Source organism: Moschus berezovskii, chromosome 4 (genome assembly GCF_049115385.1).
Source record: "Moschus berezovskii isolate FMDL1 chromosome 4, NW_MosBer_1.0, whole genome shotgun sequence".
In the NCBI taxonomy this organism is placed as follows: Eukaryota; Metazoa; Chordata; class Mammalia; order Artiodactyla; family Moschidae; genus Moschus; species Moschus berezovskii.
The window spans coordinates 3417388-3443782 of record NC_142463.1 but is presented as its reverse complement, the minus strand read 5'-3'; the positions used below and the strand labels follow the sequence as shown (position 1 = coordinate 3443782).

The window sequence follows — 26395 nt, the reverse complement described above, 5'->3', positions numbered from 1 at the left end:
TTTTAGGAGAAAAACTCACTGGAGCAGAACAAGGTATCCCTCCTCTCGAAATCAGAGTCCTCAAGCCCATGTGCCCAGGCGTCCTGTCCTCATATTCACCCCGAGAAGCGGACAGTGGGGCCGCTGTCCCCCGCAGGGACCCGCACAGAGGCGGGGTGACGACGTGGCCCGCTCCAGCGGGGCTTGCTGACCCCTCTCTCCCGTCCCAGGAGTAGGTGAAACCCGCAGCCCACCCCGGGCAGCCTCCTGCCCAGAACCAAGTGCCCGCCGGCTGAGTTCCTTCTTCGGTGCCTGGTGGCCAGGCAGCTGAGGAGGGCACCTCCAGACAGGGTCAGGCGTGCCCACGCCCAGGACATCGGGATTTGGCGGAATCTGACATCTGGGGAAGTGGAGCCCCCACCCTCCGAGGGCCCTGGACACACAAACGTCTCCCAGACGATTCCCGCGAGCTTGGGAGGTGATGATTGTAAGGAATGCCGGCTTCCGCGCCAGGCTCGACGGTGGACCGGGGTCAGCACCGCCGTCACCATGGAGCTGGCCGCGGCTCGCTCGGAGGACCGCCGGGGCGGGCTGGGAGTACCCGCTGCCCGCGGCTGCCCCGGAGCGGCCGCTTCTAGTGGGCACAGCATCGGCCCCGCCGCGAGGGCCGCTCGCTCAGGGTCAGCGGAGCGTCTCTCCGCCGCCTCTGGCCCTCCTTGCTCTCTTCTCTCTGCCAAAGCTCCCGGGCTGTGGACGACAGGAGGGGAAGCCTGGCTGGGAGGGAAGCCCCCAGCCCAGCGCAGCCCCTGCACCCTTGGCAGCCCCTGGAGAGCCCCCTCCCTCATGCTCTCCGGGATCCAGGAAACAGGCGCCCTTGACTCCTGTCCACCTTCCAGGCCCCTGGCAACATTCAGCTGGGCCTCAGGAGGCCAGAGAAGACCCATTTGAAGAAGGCGCAACCCCCCACCCCACCCCACCCCATCCCACCCCAGGCTCCGGGGCGGGGGGCTGGTCACTCACCAACAGCGTTGAAGACCTCGGCCACCTGGTAGTTCAGTTTGGCTGAGGTTTCCATGAACAGCAGCCCCTTGCTCTCTGCAAACTCCTTCCCTTCCTGGAGGAAGTGACCGAGGAAAGTCCACAGTAATCACCAGAAATGTACTGAGAAGACCCAGAAAGACCACGGGACACTTGCGTCAGTGGAGAACCTCACTCCTCTTGTCCTGTTACTGGGGCTCCTGGAGAAGGCGGGCAGGACTGGGCAGTGGGGCCTGGAGGTGGGTGTGGCACTCACTGGAAGGGGATCCTAGCGCCCCCAGTGGGGATTGCGGGGAAGCTCCCCTCCCACCGTGGAATCTGGGGAGGGGGGCTCCGAAAGCAAGCGACAGGGAGGAGACATGGAAGAGGAGTCAGGCCAGCCTAGTGGGAGCCCCCCGGGCCCGTCTCTGCTCCGCCCCCTTGCTGCGTCACAGGGGTCAGGCCTGCGTGGAGTGATGGTGTGTGGAGCAAGGGAGGCTGGGAAATTCCAGGGCTGCTTGTGTGGCGGAGAAGGGGAGAAGCGTTCATGGGAAGACAGCACGAAGGCGGACCTGGGGGCCTCCCCGGGCAGGCTCCTCACCTCCGGACCCTCCCAGGAGGAGCTTGGGCCCCAGGTGGTCCTGCCTGAGGCTGAGCGGGCCCCGGGGGCTGGGCCGGCCAGGCCTGCAGCATCACACCCAGCAGCGTCCACCCTCCTCATCTGGCCCACAGAGCTGCACTCCCCCCGCTCCAAGCTTCTCGGCCCCTTCCCAGACGCAGAGATGACTCATTATCATTTGTGTTTTAAAGGACAACGGACCTGGTCCAGATGAAGACTTGGTGATTTCGGGTAGCTCATATCTGATCATATCTGCACGCATGCTCGGTCACTCAGTTATGTCCAAATCTTTGCAGTCTCATGGACTGTGGCCCACCAGGCTCCTCTGTCCCTGGGATTTCCCAGGCAAGACTACTGGAGTCGGTTGCCGTTTCCTCCTCCAGGGGATCTTCCCAACAGGGATCGAACCCTCTTTTCCTGCATCACTGGCATTGTCAGGGTGATTCTTTACCACTGTGCCACCTGGGAAGCCCCTGGCCATCTGAATGAAACCCAAATATCTGCCTTTCCCCCACTAGCTTGAGAGTTCCAGGTGGGGTCACTCTAAGGGTTTGTTCTCAGTCCAGTGGGCTGCTAGCCCCTAAATTGCAGGTCCCCAGCCTTCCATCTGCCAGTTTGTCCTTGAGGTCCCCCAGGATGGGTTTCATGGTTATCTCACTGCCCACGGAATGAGAACATCCAGTGCAGAGATCTTGGCTCCTAAATTCATTCCCCCACACAAGGAACCAGTGCTCCTTGGGGAAATGATTTCCAGGGCTGGGGCTGGGAAAGGGCAGGATGAACCAGGAACAACTTGGCCAGCCATTCCTGGCCAGCTAGGGAGGAAGAAAAACCTCAAAGAATAACGGGGCAGGAGGGACAAGGCCCACTGGGGTGGGGGATTTCTCAGTGGCCAGATCCAGGAGCAGAGCTCCCTGAGCCAGGGAGAGGACCATAGTGGGAAAGTGATACAATCTGAGCTAAGAGCATGTGTGGCTGATCGTTTCCTGATTTGCTCGACATTCTGTGCTTAAGGGCTTCCCTGAGAGCTCAGCTGGTAAAGAATCCACCAGCAATGCAGGAGACCCCGGTTCAATTCCTGGGTCTGAAAGATACCCTGGAGAAGGGCTAGACTACCCACTCCAGTATTCTTGGGCTTCCCTTGTGGCTCAGCTGGTAAAGAATCTGCCTGTATTGCAGGAGACCTGGATTCAATCCCTGGGTTGGGAAGATCCCCTGGAAAAGGAAAGGCTACCCACTCCAGTGTTCTGACCTGGAGAATTCCACGGACTGTATAGTCCACGGGGTCGCAGAGAGTCAGACACGGCTGAGCGCCTTTCACTTTCTGTGCTTATGTGAGTGAGCTGTTCATACCTGGGAAAGCTGGGAGAAGGACAGACGGACTATCTGTACTATTTCTGCAACAAGTTTTGTAATGCTGAAATTATTTTAAGATGAAAACCCCCCAAATTACTGTGAAAGCTTCACCACCCGCTGGTGAGCCTGGCCTCTGCCCGCCCGAGGCACCTGCAGCTCAGGGGTCTGTGCTCTTTGTCCACCCACCCCCACCCCAAGGACCAGACTGGTGGGAGCTTAGAGTGAAGAAGAGGCCAGGGTGGAGCCTGGGGTCCCGGGGTCAACAGCCCAGGCCCCAGGGTGGCGGCTCCAGTGCAGTCTAAGCCATGGGGTCCCCCACCCACAGGCAGGCAGAGCCCAGGGCAGGGGTCCCAGAAGAGCGGAGAGGAGGCCCCGTCCGTCCCAGAGTTGGACCCCTGGCCTCCCTGAGGGTCTCCCCACCCAGGGCCCATCTCCCCCGCAGCCTGACCTGTCCTCCGCACGTTCTTCCTAAGGCACCCATCAGATGCCTGCCGCTGAGCCCACCACTGTGGGGGGCTCTGCCACTGAGCCCCAGGGTGGGAGCAGCATGGTCTTCTCTGGCAGCCCCTGCCTCCAGCCTCCCTCCCCTCCCTACCCCTCTGCCACCCAGCACCCTCTCCCCTCAACTGCCCCTCCACCCAGAGCCTCTCCTTAACCCACCCCACACACCCCACACACAGCTACACACAGACAACACCTCATCTCCTACACAGACACACCTGCACACACAGACACACACACCTGCACACACAGACACACACTTGTACACATAGACACACACAGAGACACACACACCTGTACACACACACACACCTGTACATGCACAGACACACAGACCTGTACACACAGACACACACACACCTGTACACACACACCTGTACACACACACACAAACACCTATACACACAGACACCACCTGTACCTCCTATACACACACTGACACACACATCTGTATACACAAACACACAAACACCTGTACACACAGACACACACACACACCACCTGTACCTCCCATACACACACAGACACACATACCTATACACATAGACACATACACACACACACCTGTACACACACAGACACCAGCTGTACCTCCTATACACACACGGACATACACACAGACCCGTGCTCCCTGCTCCAGATTCCCAGCACTTCACAGGCTCACCTCCCTGAGCAATTTTTCTGCTCTTGGCCATTTTACAGAAGAACTACAGATTCTGGGTCCTCTGTTCCTTGCTAATTTCCTAGCAAATAAATTTGCACTTGCCCCTTCTTGAACCTGGAGGAGGAAATGTCAACCCAGTCCAGTATTCTTGCCTGTAGAATCCCATGGACAGAGGAACCTGCTGGGCTACAGTCCATGGAGTCTCAGAGGGTCCGACATGACTTAGTGACTTAGCACGTACTTCTTGAACAGTTTGTTGAACACAAAGATGAAGACCTGAAACCCACATTACTCAAAGGGGGAAAGGGTGGGGAGGGCCATAGTTTCCTCGTTCCTAGTGCTGCCTGCCCCTGCCAGGCCTCGGTGCCCAGGGCGGGTGTGGGGTCTATGGTGATGCTCAGGGCTCTCCCCACAGCTGGGAGCCACTATCTCTGGGTCTGACCTTCCCAGGAGAGACCAGAAACCTTGGCCCAGAAAGGAAACTGAATTGGGAATTGTGTGTGCGCGTGTGGCTGTGCGAGTGGATGGTCACGTGTGTTTGGGGTCCCTCCCATCTCCCCTACTGAGACATAATGACAGTCTCCAGACCCACCTCAAAGGTCACCTCCCGCTCCTCTTCCAGGTCTGTCTTGTTGCCGACCAGCATCACCACGACCTCTCCAGGGTGAAACTCCTCCTCCAGGTCCTTCAGCCACTGCTGCACTTTGCAGAAGGAATCCTGAGAAAGGAAAACAGGATGGTCAGGCAGACTTGATGTTCTTCCTCAGCCGTCCCAGGAAAAACAAGACAGGTGTTGGTGGTCACCCTGTGTAAAATACGGTCCAACTGACCCACCCAAGGAATCATGAGTGATGGATAGTGATGCTCCAGAAAGAGGACCACAGAGGGGCACAAAACCCAACTGTGCAGCAGGAAGAGGGGTGGTCAGGGAGGGCTTCCTGGAGGAGGTGAACAACTTTCACTGAAGGATTCTCCACTGTTTGTCATGATTTTAATATAAAGGACCAGCCCAGGCCAGTCACAGGATGCCTCCGGAAGGTAGCCTCCTCATGCCTGGGAGGGCAGGGACATGCCCAGGTGAGCCTCACCTTCCTGGTGATGTCATACACCAAAAGCACAGCATTGGCGCCCCTGAAGTAGAGGCGGCAGACGCTGTGGTACTTCTCCTGACCAGCCGTGTCCCAGATCTCAAACTTCAGAGACGTGGCCCCCAAGTCCACCACCTTGGTGAAGAATGCACCTGAAACACAAGCCCAGAGTGACCTTTGCCTGCAGAACAAGGTCTTTATCCACAGCTCAGCCTCGGCTCAGCTCACCAGTGGGAGACAGACAGCCCCGTGCTCCCTGGCACCCTCTGTGGGCAAGGCTCAGCAAACACCTCTTCTGGAAGGTGGCAGTTTCCAGAAGAAGCAGAGTTACAAGGAACATGCTTACCCATCTCCTCCCCTGAATCCCTCCTGGCCTCCTGCTAACCTTCCCGCCTCATCCACACCTCTGCCTCCCGACCTCCCGTCTCCGCTGACAACTCTGCTTAGAATCCTTCCTCTTCCCCACCTCCCGACAAGCCCACTGGGGTCTTTGAGTGTCGGCTCTCGGGGTGCCTGCCCAGGAGGCAGTCTATGGTAGCCTATCCTGCGCTCTGCACACACTCACTGCAGGTAGACGTCTGTGTTCTCACCTGTCACCCCCGGGGGCAGTGAGCACCTGCACTTTTACGCACACGTGTCTCTGCTTAATGATCACACACAATGGAAGAGCTACCTCAAACCTTCCATTTGACATCCTGGGCAATCCACCTTTCACGTAGATTGCTTTTCCCCTTTGCAGAGCTTTCCCAAGTGATGTGACTTTAAGGGAGCTAATTAGTAACACCAAGACGTTTTGTCCCCAGAATGTAAATTGGTGCAGCCACTATGGAAAACAGTGTGGAGGTTCCTCAAAAAAGTAAAAATAGAGCTACCGTATGATCCAGCAATCCCACTCCTGGGCATGTATCCAGAAAAGAAAAAAGCTCTAATTAGAAAAGATACGTGCATCCCAATGTTCGTAGCAGCATTATTTACAACAGTCAGGGCCTGGAGGCAACCTAGATGTCCATCATCAGAGGGATGGATGAAGAAGACATGGCACATATACACAGTGGAATATTACTCAGCCATAAAAAGGGATGGAATAATACCATCTGCAGCAGCATGGGTGGACCTAGAGATTATCATTCTAAGTGAAGTCAGAAAGAGAAAGACCAATGCCATGTGATATCACTTAATGCAGAATCTAAACTATGACACAAGTGAACTCATCTATGAAACAGAAAGGCACACAGAACAGCCTTGTGATTGCCAAGGGGAGGGGAGGGGGCGGGATGGATCGGGAGTCTGGAATTAGCAGATGCAAACCCTTACATACAAGATGGAGAAGCAACAAGGTCCCACTGGAGAGTGCAGGGAACTACATTCAGTACGGCATGTAAGCCATAATGGAAAAGAAAATGAAAAAGAATGTATCCATATACACAACTGAATCACTATTCTGTACAGAAGAAATTAAGACAACATTGCAAATCAACCATACTTCAATAAAATAAATGTTATTTTTAAAAGTGTTCTGGCCCCATAGCCTGTGGGGTGTGTCACATGCAGAACTAAACCAGAGACTGCGGAGGAGCCCGTGGAGTGCTCCAGGTGAAGCTGCTGCCCTGCCCAGTCCCAGGCTGGGCTGTGGGCTTGTTGGGAGGTTCTGGCAGATGTGGCTTTGTGCTTGAAATGAAAACCTTCACTCCAAGGGCAGCATGTGAGTGTCCTGGGGTTGCCAGAACAAATGACCACAAGATGCGTGGCTTACAACAGCAGAAATGTATTATTTCTGTTCTGGGGGTCAAGGGTTCAAAATCAAGGTGTCGCCAGGGCTGGTTCCTTCCAGAAGTTCTGGGAGGGACTCTGCTCCTCGCCCCCTCCCAGCTCCTGGTAGGGGCAGCAGTGATGGGTGGTCCCTGGCTTGTAGGCAGCTCCCCCCTCTGCTGCTGTCTTCACAGGGCTGTCCCCTCTGCATCCCTGTGTTCCTCTGTTCCAGGGACACTGGCCATGGGATTCAGGGTGCACCCAAAATCCAGGAACAGCCTTAACTAGTTACGTCTGCAAACACCCTCTTCCCCAATGAAGCCATAGGTACTGAGGATTAGGACGTGGATATATCACTGCGGACACAATTCAATCCAATGCAGATGGAGGGTGAGACATGTCTGGGCTGAGACTTTAGCACAGAAAGGGGAAGATCACCATTCTCTCTCACGAGAACCTAGTCTGGGGCAACTCGTCAATGGAAGCCGCCGACGGGACCTCTGCCTGCATGGCTTGCATTTTCATGTTCGTCCACAAGCTTGGAGTCATATATACTTGTTAGGTGCTATGGACTGAATGACGGTGTCCTCCCAAAGTCAGTGGGTTGAAGCCCTAACCCTCAGCGTGATGGTGTTTGGAGATGGAGCCTTTGCAAGGTGACTAGGCTTAGACGAGGTCCTAAGGGTGGTGGATTAGTCGCTCAGTTGTGTCCAACTCTTGCAACCCCCCTGGACTATGTAGCCCGACAGGCTCCTCTGTCCATGGGATTCTCTAGGCAAGAATACTGGAGTGGGTTGCCATTTCCTTATCCAAGGGATCTTCCCAACCCAGGGATTGAACCTGGGTCTCCTGTACTGCAGGCAGATTCTTTATAAAGACTGAGCTACAAGGGAAGCCCACCTGAGGGTGGGGCCCCCAAAATGGGGTTAGTGCCTTTGTAAGAATGCACCCCCATCATGTTCTGTTTCTCTGTGTGTGTGTCTCTTTGTCTCTCTCCATGTCTGTCTGTCTGTCTCTCTCTCCTCCATCCCTTGCAAACACAAAGAAGAGGCCATGCAGACACACGGCCAGCTACCAGGATGGTACCTACCCATAAGCCAAGAAAAGAGGGCTCTGAGTGAAACCTACTTTGTCAGCCCCTCACGCTTGGACTTCCAGCCTCCAGCCCTGTGAGAATAAGTCTCTGTTGTTTAAGGCACCCAGTCTGCGCTGTTCTGCTGCAACAGCCCAGCAGACCATAACACCAGGTCAAACAAAGCTGCCATCTGCAGCTCAACAGCAGGACTGACAGCTCCTGGCTCCTAAGAGGCTACTGTGGGGCCTGAGAGAAAAGTGAAAGTGAAGTCGCTCAGCCATGTCCCACTCTTCGTGACCTCGTGGACTGTAGCCCACCAGGCTCCTCTGTCCATAGGATTCTCCAGGCAAGAATACTGGAGTGGGTTGCCATTTCCTTCTCCAGGGGATCTTCCCGACCCAGGGATCGAACCTGGGTCTCTCGCATTGCAGGCAGACGCTTTACCCTCTGAGCCACCAGGGAAGCCTGAGCCAGATGAAGTCCCACTAGCACTGTTGATGTCACGAGGGTGATGGCAGCACACAGGCCTTGGAAAAAGTCCGCTGCAAGGACTTTGCTGATTTCCTTAAACCTTCGAAAGCCCAGCGTCCTCCTTTACCAGGAGTCAGCACTGCCCTCCTCCCAGCGTGTTGTCAAACCCATGAGAAAAGAGAGGAGGTGCCTGTCTGGCACCTGCCATCCCGTCCCCCGCTCCCTCTCCCCTCTCCCCGGCTTCTTGGCTCCTTGGCGGGGAGCAGCAGCCTTTTGCCCACATGCTTCGCCTGTTTGCTGTCAGGTCACATCACACTTCTGAGTTTGATTTTGGTTTCATCCTAAAAGCCCTCCCTGCCAGGTGACAGGTGGGCATAAAACTCAGGTTTGTTTCCTCTTTTTAGCTAAGTTTCTGATATTTTCCTTTTCTACTCTGAAAATGACAACTCATGGTTAAGCGTAAATCAAAGTATTTAATAAAATCCTAACCTATTTCCAGGGCGGGCAGGGTTTTCAGTTGGAGCAATGATGTGGTAAAAGTGGCTGCTGGCTGCTCACAGACCACAGCACCTCGTCTCCTGGGGGAGAGAGAGACACAGGCCCCCAGGGGTCCCTCTGGGGTGGTAACAGATGCCAACTTCCACACCCTGCCCTGCAGACTCCTTGGCTCCATAGAACACCCCACATGTATTACCTTCCTTGTTCAGAAAACTGCTGACCACATTTTCTACCTGTTCACAGGTAAAGACGAAGAGTGATTAAGAGATAAACTTCCAAGATATGCAAACAGACTTGGAGATTTTGCCTAAAATGATACTGGCAACACGCCGGGGTCTGAGGGCAGGATCGGACAAAGAACCAGGAACCGTTCACGTTTTTGGAACGTGCTGGGGGAGATGACACATTGGCGCATTTTCATTAGCCGATAATCTGGACCGGGGCCACCTAGCACACTGCTCTTCATGATAACACGAAGCAGGGCTCCAACCTCCTCTGGCCCCACCGCAGAGTCAACACCTGGGGACACTTCTGGCCCCCTCCCCAGCCTCTGGAAGCAGGCGTTCCTTCCACTAGCTGAGCTGAATGGACCCCCTGCAGACACTGAATGACAGAAGAACTGGGGGTTTTCCTTCAACTTGCATATTGCAGCCCCCAGTACAAAGGAGTCTCAGCTAAACGTTAACACAAGGAAAGGTTTTGCTCTTTAACCTTTTATTTTAATTAAACAGCTGCTCCAGCTCACTCAAGCCCTCTCTGCAGCCTTCCCTTTTTTGTAAAAGTCATGAACTGCCTCTGGGTTGAAGGGAACATGACGTGGGTGACCCCTCAGGGACGCCTGGGCTCCAGCAAAGTTTCCTTCATCAGGGAGGGGGGCGGAGTGGGGAGAAAGCCAGCACCCATGGCCACTTTCCTGCTTCACACAAGGCCCAGCTGGTCCAAACTGGTTCCACCGGCAAGTCTGCACACAAGCGCTAGATGTCACCACCCCTCCAGAGACGTCCCTGAAATGTGCGTGTGAAGGACCCACCTTCCAGGGCAGGAGATATTAAAGAGACTCGGGTTTAATCCCAGGGTCGGGAAGATCCCCTGGAGGAGGAAATGGCAACCCACTCCAGTATTCTCGCCTGGAGAATCTCTTGGACAGAGGAGCCTGGCGGGCTACAGTCCGTAGGGTTGCAAAGAGTCGGACATGACTGAAGAAACTTCACACACACACACACACACACCGCTCAGTCAGAGGGTTGTGGGCCACTGAGAATACACAGGTATGGGCGGGTGTTCCCAGATAACCTTATTCACAAAAACAGGCAGAGCCCTGTGAGCTCACAGGTGGGATCTCAACCCTCTGGCTGGGCTGGGATATGGAGGGCTGTGTGCCTGGGTGTGACTCTGGATCCGGACTCGGGGGAAGGAGCCAGCAAGGACCAGCCTGGAAGGCTTGTCCAGATCCAGGTTCACACCCAGGCACACGACCCCCCACATCCCAGCTCAGCCCGGCCCTTCTGTGGTCTCTGCTCTGGGCGAAAACCCACCTGGAGGCCGGACTTAGCACTTCGTTGTATTTTTCCTTTTAAGGCCCAGTCCAGTATCACAGGTGAGTGGGGTCAGCCTGCCTGCTGAAGGAGAAGAGGTTGCCCTGTGCACCCTCCGCGGGCCTGAATCCACAGTCCTCTCCCCATGGCTCCATCCCATGGCCAGCCCCTCGCCCTGCTCCGCCCTTCCCACCACTAACTCCAGGGGCCTGCCCCTGGCCAGTCCCTTTGGCCCTGCATGCCTCAGGGACTCAGGAACCACCCTCCTGAGAAGACTGAGGGCTTCCAAAGGCTGTTCATCGAATTTTGTGTTAAGTTTCTATGTCAGTGTGCCTGCTTGGCATTTGGAAAATCCTCCAAGCCTGCTAGGGGCTGGGACGGAGGCCACACCCAGCAGGTGCTTACTAAGTGAGAGAGGGAGTGAGTGAGTGGACGGATGCAGAGAGATGGAAGGCTTATCCATCAGCAGCAGTTCCGTTCAGCCGCTCAGTCGTGCCGGACTCTCCGCGACCCCATGAACCGCAGCACGCCAGGCCTCCCTGTCCATCACCAACTCCCGGAGTTCACCCAAACCCATGTCCATTGAGTCGGTGATGCCATCCAGCCATCTCATTCTCTGTCGTCCCCGTCTCCTCCTGCCCTCAATCTTTCCCAGCGTCAGGGTCTTTGCAAATGAGTCAATTCTTCGCATCGGGTGGCCAAAGTATTGGAGTTTCAGCTTCAGTATCAGTCCTTTCACTTAATATTCAGGACTGATTTCCTTTAGGATGGACTGGTTGGATCTCCTTGTAGTCCAAGACTCTCCATAACAGAGTCCAAATTTCAAACCAAAGCTTTCATTCCAAATTAGGTGTCTTTCCAGCATGTTGGGCTGCCTCTCAAGCGAACTGACACAAAGTACAGGTTGGGTTTCCCTATTTTAGGTGGGAAATGGGGGGGTTTCACCCCTAGACAGGATGTGAAGGAGGCTGATTGCCCACAGATGCTCCAAAGTCCTTCCCCTCTGAAGGCTGTGACCCGTTAGCCTCTTTAAGCAGCACGGTGAGAGGGGCCTCTCTCCCTGACAACCCTTCTGACAGCACCCATCCCCCCTCCAATCCAAGCCAGGAGGGTAAACTGAGTCTGAGCAGAAAAGGAATAGCTTTAGTAGGAGGGCAACCAGCCAGAGTGAGAGGCTGGCTTGTCTAGGGGGCCGGGTGGCAGAGCGTGGGGGCAGGTGCTTCTTCTGGGCTCCCCCTCCACCAACAAAGCCTCTCACATACCCAATCCTTCGGGGTCAGACTCAGTCCTGGAATCTTCCAGCAGAGCTGAAGCCTGGTTGAGTTCTGGATTCCATATGCGTGCCCGCCTGCCCACAGAGGACCTTGTGTGCCTGGCACGCACCAGGCACTGCCTGAGGATCCAGGAGGGCATGAGAGATTCCCAGGTGGCTAGCGCCCATGTGCCCCACACCCGGGTCAGCAGCTCTGGCTTCCCCACTAGGAGACTAAGGAAGGGGTACCCTGTCTCATCACTTACATCCCACGGTGGGCAGGGTACTCTTGAAGTCGTTCTTCACATACCGGAGAGCCAAGCTGGACTTGCCCACAGAGCCACTGCCCAGGAGAACCAGCTTGAAGACGCAGGGCTGGCCCAGGGCAGCTCTGGGACGAGGGACCCCATTCACCTGCGCCATGCCCTGCAGAGAAACAGCGACGCAAGGAGGTTGAATGACGCCAAGTGATCTCAGCAAGCTCACCCCCGGGACACTGACCAAACATGGACGGCCCTGAATGGAATGGAGTTCTAAGTCAGAGACACCTGGCTTGCCAGTCCTGGGCCACTATGCACCCCGTCTTGCCATCTGGAAATCGGAGTGACCGATAGCTATGACATAGGTCTGCAGAGATGTGCTTGGAAAGCATGGCCCCAGTGCCCCGCAGGGCCGAAGTACATGAACATCTTCAAGCCCTGCAAAGCAGCCGTCGTGTGCTAGTCATCGCACCGGCTCACTTCCTCCTTCTATTGCCTCTCACTTTGGAAAAACCCGTAGCTATTCCAGAAATGTTCTGAAAAGCCCAAGAGGTATGGCACTCTCTCAGTTGTGCTTCATGGATTAAAACTGGTTGGTAAATAGGTTCCAGAAAACCTGTTTACAAAAATGTTTAGCGTTTCAAGGATCTCAAAACATTTTAGTATTTCCCACGGTTTTGAAAGCCTTAAAACATACACTCATAACAAGCACCCTCTTCCAACAACACAAGAGAACACTCTACACATGGACATCACCAGATGGTCAACACCAAAATCAGATGGATTACGTTCTTTGCAGCCAAAGATGGAGAAGCTGTATACAGTTAGCAAAAACAAGACCGGGAGCTGACTGTGGCTCAGATCATGAACTCCTTGTTGCCAAATTCAGACTTAAATTGAAGTAGGGAAAACCATTAGAGCATTCAGATATGACCTAAATCAAATCCCTTATGATTATACAGTGGAAGTGACAAAAAGATTCAAGGGATCAGATCTGATAGAGAGAGTGCCTGAAGAACTATGGATGGAAGTTTGTGACCCTGTACAGGAAGCAGGGATCAAGACCATCCCCAAGAAAAACAAATGCAAAAAGACAAAATGATTGTCTGAGGACAAATAGCTGAGAAAAGAAGAGAAGTGCAAGGCAAAGGAGAAAAGCAAAAACATACCCACTTGAATGCAGAGTTCCAAAGAATAGCAAGGAGAGACAAGAAAGCCTTCCTCAGTGATCAGTGCAAAGAAATAGAGGAAAACAATTGAATGGTAAAGATTAGAGACCTCTTCAGGAAAATTAGAGATACCAGGGGAACATTTCATGAAAGATGGGCACAATAAAGGACAGGAATGGTATGGACCTGACAGAAGCAGAAGGTATTAAACAGAGGTGGCAAGAATACACAGAACTATCCCAAAAATTCTTCATGACACAGATAACCACAACGGTGTGATCACTCACCTAGAGCCAGACATCCTGGAATGTGAAGTCAAGGGGGCCTTAGAGAGCATCACTACAAACAAAGCTAGTGGAGGTGATGGAATTCCAGTTGAGCTATTTCAAATCCTAAAAGATGATGCTGTGAAAGTGCTGCACTCAATATGCCGGCAAATTTGGAAAGCTCAGCAGTGGCCACAGGACTGGAAAAGGTCAGTTTTCATTCCAATCCCAAAGAAGGACAATGCCAAAGAATGTTCAAACTACCCCCACAGTTGCACTTATCTCACACACTAACAAAGTAATGCTCAAAATTCTCCAAGCCAGGCTTCAACAGTATGTGAACTATGAACTTCCATATGCTCAAGCTGGATTTAGAAAAGGCAGAGGAACCAGAGATCAAATTGCCATCATCTGTTGGATGATAGAAAAAACAAAAAAGTTCCAGAAAAACATCTACTTCTGCTTTATTGATTATGCCAAAGCCTTTGATTATGAAGATCACAACAAACTGTGGAAAATTCTTAAAGAGATGGGAATACCAGACCACCTTACCTTCCTCCTGAAAAATCCGTATGCAGCTCAAGAAGCAACAGTTAGAACTGTACATGAAACAATAGACTGGTTCCAAATTGGAAAAGGAGTATGTCAAGGCTGTATATTGTCACCCTGCTTATTTAACTCATATGCAGAGTACATCATGCGAAGTGCCAGGCTGAATCAAGCACAAGCTGGAATCAAGATTGTCGGGAGAAATATCAATAACCTCAGATACACAGATGACACCACCCTTATGACAGAAAGTGAAGAAAAACTAAAGAACCTCTTGATGAAAGTGAAAGAGGAGAGTGAAAAAGCTGGTTTAAAACTCAACATTCAAAACATGAAGGTCGTGGCATACAGTTCCATCACTTCACGGCAAATGGATGGGGAAACAATGGAAACAGTGACAAACTTTATTTTCTTGGGCTCAAAAATTACTGTGGATTGTGACTGCAGCCATGAAATCCAAAGACACTTGCTCTTTGGAAGAAAAGCTCTGACAAGCTAGACAGCATATTAAAAAGCAGAGACATCACTTTGTCAACAAAGATCCATCTAGTCAAAGCTATGGTTTTTCCAGTGGTCATGCATGGATGTGAGAGCTGGACTATAAAGAAAGCTGAGTGCCGAAGAACTGATGCTTTTGAACTGTGGTGTTGGAGAAGACTCTTGAGAGTCCCTTGGACTGCAAGGAGATCCAACCAGTCCATCCTAAAGGAAATCAATCCTGAATATTCATTGGAAGGACTGCTGCTGAAGCTGAAACTCCAATACTTTGGCCCCCTGATGCGAAGAGCCAGCTCATTGGAAAAGACCTTGGGAAAGATTGAAGGCAGGAAGAGAAGGGGACGACAGAGGATGAGATGGTTGGATGGCATCACCGATTCAATGGACATGAGTTTGGGCAAGCTCCGGGAGTTGGTGATGGACAGGGAAGCCTGGCGTGCTGCAGTCCATGGGGTCGCAAAGAGTCGACATGACTGAGTGACTGAACTGACTAATTGAAAATACGCAGTGATATGCCCTGGAGAAAAAGGGCTCTGTGATCAAAATAAACTTGGGCAAACTCCGTGTATGTTTTCATTACAGAAAATGTCAGGCGTGTACCAGAACAGAGGAGAAGGAGGTCATTCCGGTGAACCTCAGGCTTCCACCATTCACCTCCTAAGAACTAGCTGTACCCACATCCCCAAACCCCACCCCCACCAAAGATTAGTTTGAGGGGATTCTTGGATATCCTGTTATTTCTTTTGCAAATCTCAGTACATGAATTCTCTTTTTCCTTGCAATTTATTTGTGGAAGAAATCATATTTTCCTATAGTTTTCGGTCTGGATTTTCTGATCACATGCCTGTGTGGTCACTGAATATGCTCCTGCAAAACCTGTATTTTCTGTAGCTTGGTGGCTCAGAATAGAAATCTGATTGGATACTGGCTATCTTTTGCCAAGAATTCTTTTGTGAGTGTGGTGCATGTTTCCTCAGGAGGCAAATAATGTCTGGTGGTCTCTTTGTGATATTAATAGCCACTGAAGACTATCTGTAAGTCCACTGTTTCACTAGGGGGCTGCAAAGTGGTGGCATTCTACTGTTATCATTTTTTTCTTCATCTGTTGTCTAGATTCCCCTTCGTGGTCCAGTAGTCATGTATGGATATGAGAGTTGGACCATAAAGAAAGCTGAGCACTGAAGAACCAATGCTTCTGAACTGTGGTGTTGGAGAAAACTCTTGAGAGTTCCTTGGACATCAAGGAGATCATACAGTCAATCCTAAAGGAAATCAACCCTGAATATTCATTAGAAGGACTGATGTTGAAGCTGAAACTCCAATACTTTGGCCACCTGATGAGAAGAGGTGAATCACTGGAAATAACCCTGATGCTGGGAAAGATTGAAGGCAGGAGGAGAAGGGGACGACAGAGGATGAGATGGTTGGATGGCATCACCGACTCGATGGGTGTGAATTTAAGCAAACTCCAGGAGATAGCGAAGAACAGAGGAGCCTGGTGTGCTGCAGTCCATGGGGTCGCAAAGAGTTGGACATCACTTAGTGACTGAACAACAACAAAACTGTCTGAATTGGGGCTTCTCTGGTGGCTCAGTGATAAAGAACTCACCCGCCAGTGCAAGAGAGATGGGTTCAGACCCTGGGCCAGGAAGATCCCCTGGAGAGGGAAATGGCAGTCCACTCCAGTATTCTTGCTTGGAAAATCCCATGGACAGAGGAGCCTAGTGGCCTACAGTCCACGGGGTCACAAAAAAGTTGGACACAACTGAGCAACTAAATAACAACAATTGTCTGCATTGCTTCTAGAAAAATCTTTCCCTGAAAATTGGCCAAATCCACCTCAGAGCCAGCCCATTTTGTGAGCAGAGCTTCTTCCACCTCGTTGTAGTAAGGGAAGGAATTCTGAAGAGGGAAGGAAGAAACATAGAGCAGTAGGAAGCAACCCCCAAAGTCCCCAACAAGCAGCCAGGGCCACAGGCTGGTCTGCTCAGTCCTGTGGGGACAAGAGGGAAACAATCAAATTTGGGATAAAAGTCTCAAAACAAACAGCAGCGAGTCCTAACTACCAGTGAGACTTTCTGAACAGAAAGTGCCTGGAGTTACCGTGCCTGGCAGACAAGGGCTCACAGGCCCATCTGCTCCCCGGGGACAGGGACTCAGCAGAGCTGAGTGGTTCTCGGACAGCGCATCTGGAACCCCATCTTCCTTGGGACACTTAATGGTGTCAGTGAGTGACATCCCGCCAGGGCACCCTGCAGCTTCTTCTGCAGCCCTCAGACTCACAGCTGCCTGGGGTTGGGGGACAGGTTCTACAAGGGCCAGCCCTCTCTCCAGAACCCACCACCCATGCAAGAACTCAAAGCTGTCCTCCTGCAGATTCCAGACCGACGGGTAGAAATGAAACTCAAAGGCAAAGTAAAATAGGGCCTTCCCTGGTGGTCCAGTGGTTAACACTCTGAGTTACCGTGGCAGGGAACACAGGTTCAATCCCTGGTTGAGGAACTAAGATTCCACATGCCGAGCACCACAGCCAAAAAAATAAATAAAAAAGTTAAAACACTTTCTCCAAAAAAGATACAGTAAAATAAACACTAAGGACAAATGGGGAGCCCCCGAAGTGGCTGACCCTCCAGGGTAAAAGGATGCCTGTAACTCCGCTCTGCAGGTCAAAGGGCAAACCAGAGTCCGGAAAGCAGCCTGAAGCCCCAGGAGAGATAACAAACAGACACAGGCGCAAAGGTCAGAGGTTGCTAGAGCCGCTTATCTGTCAACCACAGCGCCAAATAATCTGGGGAATTTGCCTTACAGCGGAGCAGCTACACCTGCTCTCTGCTCACGTCGGTGCAAATCCCTCTTCAGCCGCAGAGTGCCGTCTGTTCTCACGGCGGCCACTCCTGCATCACCCCCACCCCGATACCCACCGCCCGCATCCCATCCCGTGCCTGGTCCCTGTAAATGGCAGCTCATAAAAGAGACAACACCCCCACTCCCCGGCCTGCGCCCCCGTCCCTCTTCCTGACAGGCGTGGTCTCAGGGTCTAACGCTCCCTGCACTCAGCTCCTTCGGTGGCGCTTGCTTATCTCGCGCTGGGCTGGAACCTCTCCTGAAAGCAGAGTTCACTGAGATTATTGTCGTGGTGGTGCTGGTTCAGTCGCCAAGTCGTGTGCGACTCTGCGACCCCACGGACTGCAGCGCGCCAGGCTTCCCTGTCCTTCACTGTCTCCCGGAGTTTGCTCAGACTCCTGTCCATTCAGTTGGTGATGCCATCTAGCCCCTGAGATTACAGCAGGTGCTAAATAAAGATCTCATGCGTGAACGTGGGTTTGGCTCAGGAAGAAGCCAGCATGTCAGACATGGTTTGTGCAGCCAGCCCTACCCCAGGCAGCTTGTCAAGCAGTGGGCTAGGGTCTCTGCAGAAAAGAGAATCAGAGGAGGGACCTCCAGCAGGCCCTGAGACCAGCTTCCTCCAGGCAGCTCCGCCTGAGAGACCAAGGAAAGCAGAAAGTTACTGAAAGTTGGATCACCGACTCGATGGACACGAGTTTGAGCACGCTCCCGGAGTTGGTGGTGGACAGGGAGGCCTGGTGTGTTGCAGTCCATGGGGTTCCAAAGAGTCGGACACGACTGAGCGACTGAACTGAACTGAATTGCCTTCAGGATCACCCTACATTCAGATGAAGCTGCTAAAACAGCACGTAAAACCTTGACCAACTTGAACGGGTCTTGCCTCCTTAAACAGATTGGTTGACTAATCAAACCTGGAGTCACTGTGCAGAGACGTACTGTGCGCGGGAGAGATAGAAGCCGCGCCTTCAGGATGACTGCGAACCAAGAAGCTTCAGATGACGGAAAGCAGAGAACAGAAGTGCTGGCATCAGAGCCCTTTACCACGCGAGAAGCCCTTTAATAAGGAAAACATGACTTCCAGGTGCGCGAGTCACCTATACTGACTGGTTTCAGTTCAGTTCAGTTCAGTCGCTCAGTCGTGTCTGACTCTTTGGGACCCCATGGACTGAAGCACACCAGGCCTCCCTGTCCATCACCAACTCCGGAATTTACTCAAACTCGTGTCCATTGAGTCGGTGATGCCATCCACCATCTCATCCTCTGTCGTCCCCTTTTCCTCCTGCCTTCAATCTTTCCCAGCATCAGGGTCTTTTCCAATGAGTCAGCTCTTCGCATCAGGTGGCCAAAGTACTGGAGTTTCAGCTTCAACATCAGTCCTTCCAATGAACACCCAGGATTGATCTAAGACGAACTAATCGGCTTCTGAGTTTAAAATTCCCTGAACCCCTTAAATGTGGCCTCAACCCTGGATTGCAGACAGGGGGCCTTTTCTCCTGTCTTCTCACTGGTCAACCTCAAATTAAAGCTCTGTCTTTTCTCAAAAGCCAGCGCCATAGTGTTGGCTTCTCTGTGTGTGGGGCAGGGAGCCCTTGCCCCACAAGACGGCAGGGGAGGAGGAGACCAAGGCTAAGGGACAGGCCGTGTCCACCGAGGAACAGGGGCAGCAGTCTCGGGGCCCCTGCATGGCTCAGCTGCACACAGGCTTCTGTTGAAGCCAAGCAAGAAGCCTCCGGGGCCCAGTGTTACCTCACCTTACAGAGAGACGAGAAGCTTTCCTAAGACAAAGATTTGGGATTCAAAGTCAGAGCAGGCTCAAGGGGGAGGGGTGGATTGGGAGCTAGGGATTAGCAGATGCTAACTGGTATATATAGGATGGATAAACAACAAGGTCCTACCGTATAGCACAGGGAATTATATTCGCTATCCTGGGACAAACCATGATGGAAAAGAGTATGAGAAAGAACATACATATATATATATATATAAAACTGAAGTACTCTACTATAAAGAAGAAATGAATGCAACATTGTAGATCAGCTTCAATAAACCAAAGTTGTTTTTAAAAGAAAAATAATTTTTTAAAGCCTTTAGAGCAGGCTGCCTTCATGTCCACACCATATTCACCAGGCACGAGCATCATTTCAACCATTTACAGAGGCAGCAGGCCCTGTGTTCCATCCACGTCCAGAACCACTGGTGCAATGAGCCTGCCAGGGAGCAGCCAGTCCGAGCTCACCATCCTAAAGAGGGTCAGCTCAGTAGCAAGGCCTCGCTCATTAACCACCTGTTCTTTGGCCAAATGTAGAGAAACTGTAGGGCAGTGGTGATCAGTGGCTGGGGTGGGGGAAACGGAGAGATATGGGTCAAAGGGTGCAAACTTCAGCTGTAAGATTCATGAATTTTGGGGGACCTCGAGTATAGCATAATGGAGCTGATACTGTATGACACACTTGGAAACTGCCGAGATCTTTAATGTTCCCACCTGGTACATCAATACAATGGAACATTACTCGGCCATTAAAAGGAACTAAACAGGGTCATTTGTAGAGATATGGATGGACCTAGCGCCTGTCATACAGAGTGAAGTAAGTCAAAAAGAGAAAAACAAATATATATTAACACATACATGTGAAGTCTAGAAAAATGGTACAGATGAAGCTATTTCCAAGGCAGGAATAGAGACCCCCGGAAAGAACAGACACATGCAAACAGTAAGCGGAAGGAGAGGACAGGATGAACGGGGAGAGCAGCCCCGACATATTGACACCACCATGCGGGAAACAGCCAGCCAGTGGGAGCCTGCTGTCCCGCACAGGGAGCTCGGCTCTGTGATGACCGAGAGGGGCAGGACGGGGGTGACGGGAGGGAGGCTCTGCAGGGGAGGGGATACACGCATCCACACAGCTGAAACCAGCACCGGAAACCAATATAACATCCTGAAGCAATTATGCTCCAATTAAAATACAGAAAGAAACATATTAAAAAGACATGGTAATTATGTGAGGCCGTAGAGGTGTTGGCTCAGCTATGATGGTTATCATTTTGCAATATGCAAATATATCCAGTCAGCACATAACAAACCTTAAAAGTACACAGCGTTGTATGTCGATTATGTCTCAATAAAGCTCAGAAAAAGCAACACGTTTAAAAATGGACTCCCTAGCTTTCTGGGACAGCCACACTAATGCCCTGCGTCTTGCTGAGTGCGTGAGGCGCCGCTGAGGAGCAGGCACCTCACTGATCTGTGCTGTGATTCCACATAAAGCGAGCAGCCCAGCACGCCGACAGCAACGCATTCTCAAGGCTTAAAAGAAACCTCTTTGCGTCTTCTTTTCTATTATGTGCACAAATTAATAAAACTTAAGTCAAGAAAATCTTCAGTCCAAAACATGTGTGAATTAACCAAACTCGGTGGAGTATAAATAAATATACAGGGAACACACCTCTTTATCTACAAATATTATTTTGCTGTAAACATAAACACATAATTGTCAACAAGAAAAAATCAATTTACCCATAATCCCATTCCCTTTATACGAGGGACAAGATGTTGCCTACTTTCTTCTGGTTTGTTTCTCAGAATCTTACAAACAAACAAACCATTGTTTTAACATTAAAAAAAATAAGCTGTATCAAGAGTAGTTTTCCACATTGCTATATATGTTACAGATGTATCTGACATGTGTGTGTTTAATGACCACAGAACATCCCTACGATTCCAGTCTGCTGAACTATTTCTCTGTTACCAGGTGTTTACTTGACTTTCTTTTTTTTTCTTTCCTGTAATAAATAAGACTGCAGTAAGCAGTCTTATGATTTTCTTTCCTGTATGATTTTTCGTGTGATTACATGTCATAAGCATTTGATAATCAGAGGCTGGAGCCCTCTGTTCAGGGAGAGAATCAAAAATGTGACTGCCAACTCTGGAATTTCATGAAGATGGGGTGATGGACAGGGAAGCCTGGCCGTGCTATAGTCTGTGGGGTCACAAACAGTCGGACACAACTAAGCGACTCAACTGAACTGGGGTGACTGAAGTCTCTCTAAATGCAGAGACATTCTCATGCTTGAGGCCAATAGGGACACCCTCTTGAACCTTTCAGTTTGGGGCTTTTCTTTCTTCCAAGCTCACATCCCTCCACCGAGGGAGAAAGGAGAGGATGGGAAATCCAAACCAGCCTTCCTGGGGAGGGGCCACCCCAGGGAGGGTCAGTCTGCAGTCTGCCCACGACCTCCTCCCTGGCTGGCCCCGCCCAGCATGCAAGGATTACAGAACAGCTGTCTACCCTGAGGTCAGTCGGTGTCCTGATCTGTCATCCGTTGGAAATGGATTTAAGACTTGAACTGGATTTTCCAGGAGGCCACTCTTTAAACCAGCTGCCCAGCTGGCCCAGCGGTAAAGAACCCACCTGCCAAGGAGACATGGGTTCCATCCCTGGGTTGGCAAGATCCCCTGGAGAAGGAAAGAGCAACCCACTCCAGTATTCTTGCCTGGAGAATCCTATGGACAGAGGAGCCCGGCGGGCTACAGTCCATGGGGGTCCCAAAGGAAACAGACACGACTCAGTGGCTAAACAACAACAAAGAGATTAAAAGAGATTCTTTCAACGGGAATCTCCTGCCGGAACCCTGACCTAGCAAGCCATAGGGGACGAGCAAGGACATCGCTGGCGCTCGGGAGTAGACACTCCGGGCCCCTCCGTTTCCATGTCTGATTACACGGAGGCTCAGGCACAGACACAGACACAGAGGTGCAAACCCACATGACACACAGATATACACACGCCCACACACACGCACCCAGACACTCACAGACATTCAGATACACACGTGTACACACAGACACAGACACACAAAGGTACAAACACACAGAGACTCACACACACACACTACAAACCACTCAGGAGTTTAAACCCTGACTCACGTGCTCCCCAGGCCTGGTCACTTCCAGCAAGCCCGGCAGTCGGTCATCACTGGGTCCCCCAGGGCCCCGACCTGGGTCCCCCTTTCCCCCACTTCTGGTCACGGGGAAGGCCTGCTCCCTCCCCGGGCAGGCAGGGTGTGGCAGTGTCCCGGGGGCCAGGCTCGGCTCCAACAGAAAACAGGTGAAAGGCAGCTTCCCCCAAGGTCAGGCCTCCTCCCTTCCAGAGAAGCTCCCGGGGCAAGGTGCGCTGTGATCACGTGGTCACCTGGGGCAGGGGGCCTGGCCCTCAGCACGGGCGCAGCGGGAGCCTCTGAGCACCTGCCGGAGCACCTGCCCAAAGTCCCGCTCCTCCCCGGACCCCGGCTCCAGCCGAGTTTCTCAGCTTTGTTGTGAGTCTCATTTTGGCGCTGCAGATTTATTTCCCTCCGCGCCTTCCTCAAGCTGTGGGGCTCTTTGTTGTGCTTGCAACTAGTAGCCCAGGAGAGCAGGAAGTATTTGGGTCAGAAGAATTCACCGCGGCCACCAACAGCCGGGAGCCAGCGCCGGGGTGGGGGTGGGGCTCTGTGTCTTTCCAGGCCCGCGGGGAGCAAGTTCCCTGGAGGGGACTGAAGTGGAAAATCCCTGCCTCTGTTTCCCAGCAGAGGAGGCCTCATGGATGATCAACATAAAATAAAACTGCATTTAGAATTCTGTGACCTATAGCCCCAGAGGCCCCAGTGACAGCCCCACATCCATGGTACTCCCTCTGCAGCCTGGAGTGGGGCCGACGCAGAGCCTCTTGGTGGACGGGCGCTCAGGGCCTGCGTGTCCGTCTATCACTGTGTAACAAGCAACTCTCAACTCGGAGGCTTACGGAACACATTTATAGCCTCACAGATGCCAAGGGTCAGGAGCCTGGGCACAGCCTCCGGGGTCCTGTGGCCAGGGTCTCACAGGCTACGGTTAAGATGCTGGCCAGGTTCCGTCCTTTCTGAAACTCAAGGTTCCCCCATGCTCATGTAGTCTTGGTGGAATCCAGTCTTTCCCGGTGCAGAACTGGGGTCCCCTTTTGCTACTAGCTCCCTGTCAGGGCCAGTCTCACCTCTCAGAAGCCCCCACAGAAGGCTCCTGGCCAGAATCCCCAGGCCCTCTCACACGTGGCCGCTTGCTCAAGGCCATCAGGACCTCTCTCTGACTTCCAGACGCCCTCCCCCATCTCATCTGATTAGGCCAGGCCCACCAGGCACAATCTCCCTTTCTTCAACTCAGAGTCAGTTGATGAGGGACCCTAGTTCCATTGGTGAAAACGCCTTCACCTTTGCCATGTAGTACAGCCTAATCTCCAGGGTGGCATCATTGCGTCCAGGCCCTGGGCACCCTCGAGGGGAGGGGATTATCTGGGGTGTGGACAACTGGGGTGGGAATCTCAGGACCTGGAGTCCTGGCTGTCTCAGGACTTGAGCACCCCTACCCCCCAGGTGACACTGAGCAAAAGCGAGCCATTGGCGGGTGTCGAAGAACCACCCCGGGGCCTGGACTCAGGCCAACCCCAAACAACCGATCTGTTCTCACCTCAAAAGGACACGAGAGGCCAAGACTCAGATGCTCAGGAGGCCCTGGAGGCTCGCTGCTTCTGCGGTCTTGGGATCACCCTGCACGGCTGTCATTCGGGTGGGTCTTTTCCCTGAAACCTGTGGGTTCCTCGCACATAGACCTCAGCAAGTCACTTCCCCTTTCGACGGCCAAGCCCTCATCTCTAAGGTGAGGGTCTGGGTCAGACGGCTCCAGACCTCCCTTCATCTCCAGCCTCAGTGACTTGATCTCAGCCCTGGGCACCCACACTTAAACCAGGGGAGGCCTTCCCTTGAGGGTGGGAAGTCAGGCCTGGGCACCAGTAAAGTCCCTGGTGGGCGGATGGAGACTTAGAACACAGACCTTCTGACCACTAACCTCGCTGAGACCGGCACACCAGTCGTCCTGCTTGTGGTGGAAATTAGTCAAAACTTGTACAAAAGCAGTTACACACATGCGTGCTCAGTTGCTTGTCATGTCCAACTCTATGCGATCCCGTTAGCCTTCCAGGCTCCTCTGTCCATGGGATTCTCCAGGCAAGAATTCTGGAGTGGGTTACCATGCCCTCCTCCAGGGGATCTTCCCAACCCAGGGATCGAATTCTCACCTCCTGCATTGTAGATGGATTCTTAACCCACCTGGAAAACCCAACCAATTTACTTATGTGACCATAATTACTGTTATTTTTATATGGCCATACAAACTTATAACTTTCTTTCTTTGCATTTATCAACTTTCCTGTATGGACATTAACAGGGAAAACTTTCTGCCATGCTGATTAATCAAGCCACAGATATAGGCACGCATGGACATATTCCCCTTTCAAAAGAAATGCAAAGTTACAGGATTTTGGAGTTGAAGGGGCCCCTGGGGACCATCTGGCCTGAGCACCCACTGGCTGAAGAACACACCATTAGCACTGCCCAATGATTTTCCAGTCTCTGCTCAAATATCCATGTGGATTCCAGATTCTAGGATTCAACATCGTGAGATGGCTCAAACATCAGCTGTTTGTAACTTTCCACCTTCGTGTCCTCCTGGGGTCACTTGGCAAATGCCTGACCCACTTCTGAACAAACATTTCTGAGATTTTTGAAGAAGTTATCAGGACTTGTAGCAAATACTGCCAACTGCCTGCCCCGGCCCCTGCTCCTTGTGAAAGGACTCCGTGGCCCAGATTATCCACACCACTTTCTGGTAGACGTGCCTAGTGACCTGCTCTAGGCATCTGCAGGGGAGACGAGCTTCCCATTCTTCCGTGGAGCCTCCTGGCAGGGCTCTAGGTAAGAATCAACCTCATAGTGTGATAGAGATCGGAGACGCAGATCTTTCAGACTGTTCTTCCCTCCTAAGGACTTTGAGATAAGCAGGCATGACCTCCAGTCTCGCCTTGAAACCTTCACCCTCGCTTATCTCAATGGAAAATTCCCCCAGGGTTTCTGAGCACCAAGTTAAATTCCTCAGCTCAACAATCGGTTCGGCACGTGGCCGCCTGCCAGGCTGGGCAGAGCGGAGGAGAGAGGTGCGGATGAAGCGAAGCACTGCCCCGGGGCACCCGGGGCTGCAGGACGGGAGGAGGGCGGCATCCAGAGAGAGGCCGCCCTGGCTCAGACCAGGTCCAAGAGGGGCAGAGGGCGCAGGCAGAGGAGAGCCCCTCGCTTGGTCAGAGCGAAGCGGGAAGGGTATTTGCAGGAGGAAATACGGACGCATGGATGGACAGATGCATGAGAAACTTGCAACCAGGAGAAGGAAGGGCTTTCTGAGCTCCCGGAGTACTGTACGCACATGGTGAGGGCCTGGAACTGTGCACTAGGGGGCGCCGGTGAGTGCAGGTCACCGTGAGGGCCTGGAACTGCACTCTAGGGGGCGCCAGTGAGTGCAGGGCCTGCGGTGGGTGGCTGGGTGAGTGGGGAGAAGCCTTGTCCAATTCCACAAAGACTAGAAGACGTAACAAACCAACGTAGCTTCTTTTTACTGAGCACCTACTGTTCACCAGGCCCTCTGCTAAGCCCTTAACTCGAAATCTCTGATTTCACCCCTATCCTCGGCAACCCCAGCTTGTCAGTCACTCCCCAAAGGCCTTCTGCTGGCCTTCTTCCAGCTGTGCCTGCCGTCACAGAGGAAGAGTCCATGGGGCCAAGGGACGCAACTACTTAAAACCTGTGCAACCCCCGACTTCTCGATCCTGAGAATTCCCTGGTAGCCCCAAGCCTACCTCCCCGCAGGCCTCTGAGCTGGCCTGTCCCCCCGCCCCCGCCTGCACCCCCCACCAAAGCGAACCATGCCACCAGTGTGTGCACCCAGGCCAGGAGGCAGTGTGCTTGGAGACACATGGAAGTGAAAGTCGCTCAGTCCTGTCCAACTCTTTTCAACCCATATAATCCATGGACTTCTCCAGGCCAGAATACTGGAGTGGGTAGACTTTCCCTTCTCCAGGGATCTTCCTGACCCAGGGATCGAACCAGGGTCTCCCTCATTGTGGGCAGATTCTTTACCAGCTGAGTCACCAGGGAAGGCGGAGACATAG

The 26395-nt window shown here is 52.5% G+C and overlaps 1 protein-coding gene across 1 annotated transcript; it reads right to left on the bottom strand.

Moving 5' to 3' along the window:
• Positions 1–22753, bottom strand: RAB17 (RAB17, member RAS oncogene family). The gene is made up of 6 exons (XM_055402577.2): positions 22318–22753; positions 12071–12230; positions 5225–5376; positions 4729–4854; positions 1000–1093; positions 1–726 (listed from the first exon to the last, which is right to left on the bottom strand). Exons 2-6 carry the CDS (start codon positions 12225–12227, stop codon positions 614–616), a joined length of 642 nt encoding a protein of 213 aa, XP_055258552.2. The 5' UTR covers positions 12228–12230; positions 22318–22753; the 3' UTR covers positions 1–613.
• Positions 22754–26395: the final 3642 nt, after the last annotated feature.

Coding starts and splice junctions, on each gene's coding strand:
- RAB17 (XM_055402577.2), bottom strand. CDS start 12,227: ATGGCGCAGGTGAATGGGGTCCCTCGTCCCAGAGCTGCCCTGGGCCAG. Junction 4,855..5,224: donor TGTATGACATCACCAGGAAG/GTGAGGCTCACC, acceptor TTCCTTTCTCAG/GATTCCTTCTGCAAAGTGCA. Junction 1,094..4,728: donor AGCGGGAGGTGACCTTTGAG/GTGGGTCTGGAG, acceptor CACTTCCTCCAG/GAAGGGAAGGAGTTTGCAGA.